Here is a 4,201-nt window from a genome sequence, read left to right on the forward strand (position 1 = left end):
TGTTAAGTGAAAATTTCAAAACTTACAAACTGTATATTGGAATTCCAGGAACTCCAAACAACCTCCTTAAAAGTCAGAATTTGCAGAAAACACCCATAAAATTTTGTAAATTGCAAAAAACACCCTCAAATTCCAAATTTTACGGAAAACCCTAAAATTTCAATCCTACAAATAGTTTCCTATAAAATTTTGAATATAATTTCAATCCTACAAATAGTTTTCTATAAATTTTTAATATTGGAGGGTGTTTTTTACAAGTTTTAAAACATTCAGGGTATTCTTTCATAAATTCCAAAACTTTTAGGGTGGTGTTTAGAATCCTATACCATAAATGTAATTTTTTTAAATTTTGAAAATTTTAGGGTGTTTTTTGTAATTTTTAAAATTTTGAGGGTGTTTTCCATAAATGTTGAATTCTGCATGAGGCTTTTTATAATTATCAGATTTCTGAGGAGGTTGTTCATAAGTTTAATATTTTGAGGGTTTTTTTTTTGTTATTTATGCATTTTGAGTTCAAAGTGGTAGAGATACTTATGTGTTAAAATTTAACCCTTATCACATGTTATACCAAATACATAAATATTTTCCCTACTAACTGTTCTAGGATAATAATTATCATGTTAAAGTTTAACCCTGACTGCTTTAACCTCATATGAAATGAGCTTTAAAGAAACAAATACAATGTTCTAGTAGATATCTTACCTTATAATTTTTTTAATAATTACATGTTAAAATGTTAATGTCCCTAACCATCGTACCCAAATTGCAAGTTGTGGTGAAAGCTGTTATAATTCTATATTAATTCTAACACTCTCTCGTTGGTTGACTGCCTTTTTTATGAACGGGAACTTGGGGTCATAGTGCCCTTTTTTTAATAAAAACTTGTGTTAAATTCATGGATGAGGAGACTTAAACCTGATTGCTCTACCACCATGTTAAAGTTACTAACCATTGTGGTAAAACTCTAAAAAGCTATGGAGAAGGTCAAGAGTTATAATTTTATATTAATTCTATTCCTATTGATAAAAATCATAGAAGGACTAGATTCCCTCTCCTTTTAGGAGGAGAATAGTCCATCTCATTTAATAATTAAATTCACAATTCTTGTGAAAACATTCAACTTTTAACTCTAGATAGCCTTGCGCGCATGTCTTAAATATAGCGTTGATGCATATCACACACTAATGCGAATTTCAAAGTAAATCCAATAGATAAAAAAGTTTGCGGACAAAATCCTTGGCCCATTAACTCTACTACACATGAAGGTACCGTTTGGCAAAGGGTTAAGAGAGGGGTTAAGGAGACTTAACCCCTTCTTAACCCGCCAAACACAATAAATCTATATAAGGGTTAAAGTGAGTTAATCCTCCATAATTTGTCAAACATAAAAAATATAGAAGGGTTAAGTTAACCCCTCTAGAGGGGTTAAAATGAGTTAACCCATCAAAATGAGGGGTTTACTAATACTCCTATTTAGATGGAATAAGAGTTAACCCTTCTAATTATAAAGAAAATAGTCAAAATCATTGTTATTCCCAAACACTAAAACTGATCATAAGGGCTAAAATAAAACTTATTTAACGGGTTAATAATTTAGTCCTTCGGATTATCAAATGAGCTAAGTACATTAATCATTCTCTTTAACCCCTCTTCATTAACCCTTTGCCAAACGAGGCCGAAGTAAATATTTCTTTAATGTTGTGAATCTTAATTAGCACTTGAAAACATGTTGGTTACATTCTTTTGAATATCTACTCATAGTTGCAGCATGGATAAAGCATAGCCATATGCAATGCCTCAATGATGATCGGCATATATAAAGTATTGTTGAAAGGAACAATGCACCATTACTTTTAACTAATAATCACATAACTCACCAATTATTATATCAGCAGATAGATTTAAAATGCTAGTTTTTAATTAATTTCTTCCAAACTCATCAGCAGCACAAACAAAAACCCAATCCTTCAGCGTAGCTGATTGATAGTACCAATGACGTTCAGAGCTAAATTTGTGCAATACGCAAGTAAAACATGACTTGTAGATTTCAAACAAAAATATATATATATGCTCTTATTAATGATTAAAGTCAGGAGAGAAAAAAAGTGGGGGAAAAAACACTAGCTCTCCTTCTATGCTATATATACCGGCCGCATCAAGTGCACACATGCATATGTACATAAATAAATAGATGTAGCTAGCCACAAAGTCGATTAAGTTCACATTGAAAAATAAACAGTAGATCGACCGATCATGGTAACTGGTTGTCATCGTTGAAAGTAGATGGAACAATATCTTGCAGAAGACCGTAGTGATGATCAGGGAGTTGGCCAAGATGCTGTTGTTGCTGCTGAAAAGGAGATATTGATTGTATAAGATTCTGCAGGTAATTGTTGCTGTTGTTGTTGTTGATATTAATTAGTTGGGGATGGAGATGAGGCATCAAGAGATGATGATGTTCTTGATGAAAGCTTGGGTGCATGGATGATAATGGCGGAGGAGCCAAGAGATGAGAGCTCCCTCGAACTGTTGCAGGGCTTTGATGGGTGTGTTGTCCTTCGTAGGTTGTGATCACGATGCTCGGGTCTTGATACGATCTCTCCACCCTTTTCTTCACTGTGCACTTCTGCGTTGTGCACCGATAATAGCTCCTGCATCAATGTTCATCTTTTATAAGTAAAATGCAAGTGTGTGCTCAAAATGTGAGTCCTATAATGGGAGTTTTTGGTTCTTCCGATGTTTGTATGTATATATGTCTGCATCCTGAACTTTTGATTAATGATGGAAAAAACATAGATTGTATTTTATCTATGTATAAACTAAATATTTCTCAAACTTTTTATTTTTCAACTGTTAACAAATTAAACTGTGGATTTTGAAATACAGATGTCTACCTATAGACTTCTACTCAGGTGTAAAAGTCTGAAGAAACTTTTGAACAACAAATGCTTCGAATGGTTTCATGCATCCACAGTAGTAAAAAATGAGATTTTTGTTGAAGTTCGTTCTTCGATGAAGGTTGTTTTTAGAAGTAAGGCATAGATAAAGGAATTCTTGTAATTTTACCCTAATTAAACTAATTTGAAACTGAGTTCAGGAATAATTCGAAAACTATATATACATAGCTAATAATATACAGATTCTTAATTCAATTTCTTCTCAATCTCTAAATTAAACTAGCATCTATATTACGAACAATTCCAAAATAGCACTGCACTGATGGAAGAAACTAGGGCTAGCTAGTATATTATGATATGAAACGCTAGCTGTAATAAAATTGATAGTAAGCATGTGTATATATATAGTTATAAATACCTAGGATAAGGGCTGTTCTTGACAGCCTTCTGGCCGTACTTCCTCCATCTATAACCATCTTCAAGATGATCAACCTCACTTTTCGTCATGAACGCGAAGCGAGGCTCCCTTTGCCGTTTCTCTCCTTTCTTCCTCGCTGCGCCCTTTTTTCTGTTGAATATCAAACCATTAGATTGCATGATAACGTATTGATTCTAATGATTTTCATATGGGAAACTAATTATACATTCCCCCCAAACACATGTTGTTGATTCTAATGATTTTCATATCATAGATCGAAATCAATTCTTCAAGGAAACAGGAAAAATCAGGAGACGCATGCAAGCTAATTAAAGCAAGGTGATCGTGCATAATCTTTGGAAATAAGTTTATGCAACCCGACTAAGATCAAAACCCTAAAACCCCTAACTGTCAATAAAGTTATCCTGATGGACCTTGAAAGTAACTATGATAATATATAGTACAACTACTAATTATTCCCCCGGATTGATCCAATAATATATATATATATACAGCTACGTACATAGCTAGCTGCATAAATATAGATAAACATAATAATAACTAATAAGAAGATCGAAGGTTGGGGGGGAAATTCATGTAGAGATACATAAAAAAATAAATAAATAGGGCAACTTAATTACACTTTGTTAGATTTGTCGCCACAATTATCACCCTCAACCTCGTCCGGGTCATTTTTCAACTGTTGGGGTTCTCCCACAATATTAATTTTCTTGAGGAGTTGCATCTTGCTAGCATCATCGTCGTCTCCGTCATCACCATTCATACTCTTGCGTCTGGATGAATCCTCATCGCCTGCCGCCACCTCCGTAGATGACGAGGAGACCGAAGAGTTTGCAGTGGGGGGAGTCGGGGAGTTCACAATAGC

General features: G+C 33.8%; 1 protein-coding gene across 1 annotated transcript; it reads right to left on the reverse strand.

Annotated features, from left to right (window-relative positions):
- Positions 2,076–4,195, reverse strand: LOC109842894 (probable WRKY transcription factor 71). Its single transcript, XM_020411802.1, has 3 exons — positions 3,957–4,195; positions 3,316–3,465; positions 2,076–2,651 (listed from the first exon to the last, which is right to left on the reverse strand). The coding sequence occupies exons 1-3, from the start codon at positions 4,097–4,099 to the stop codon at positions 2,252–2,254; spliced, it is 693 nt and encodes a 230-aa protein (XP_020267391.1). The 5' UTR covers positions 4,100–4,195; the 3' UTR covers positions 2,076–2,251.

The sequence above is a fragment of the Asparagus officinalis genome, chromosome 5, assembly GCF_001876935.1.
Source record: "Asparagus officinalis chromosome 5, Aspof.V1, whole genome shotgun sequence".
NCBI lineage: Eukaryota > Viridiplantae > Streptophyta > Magnoliopsida > Asparagales > Asparagaceae > Asparagus > Asparagus officinalis.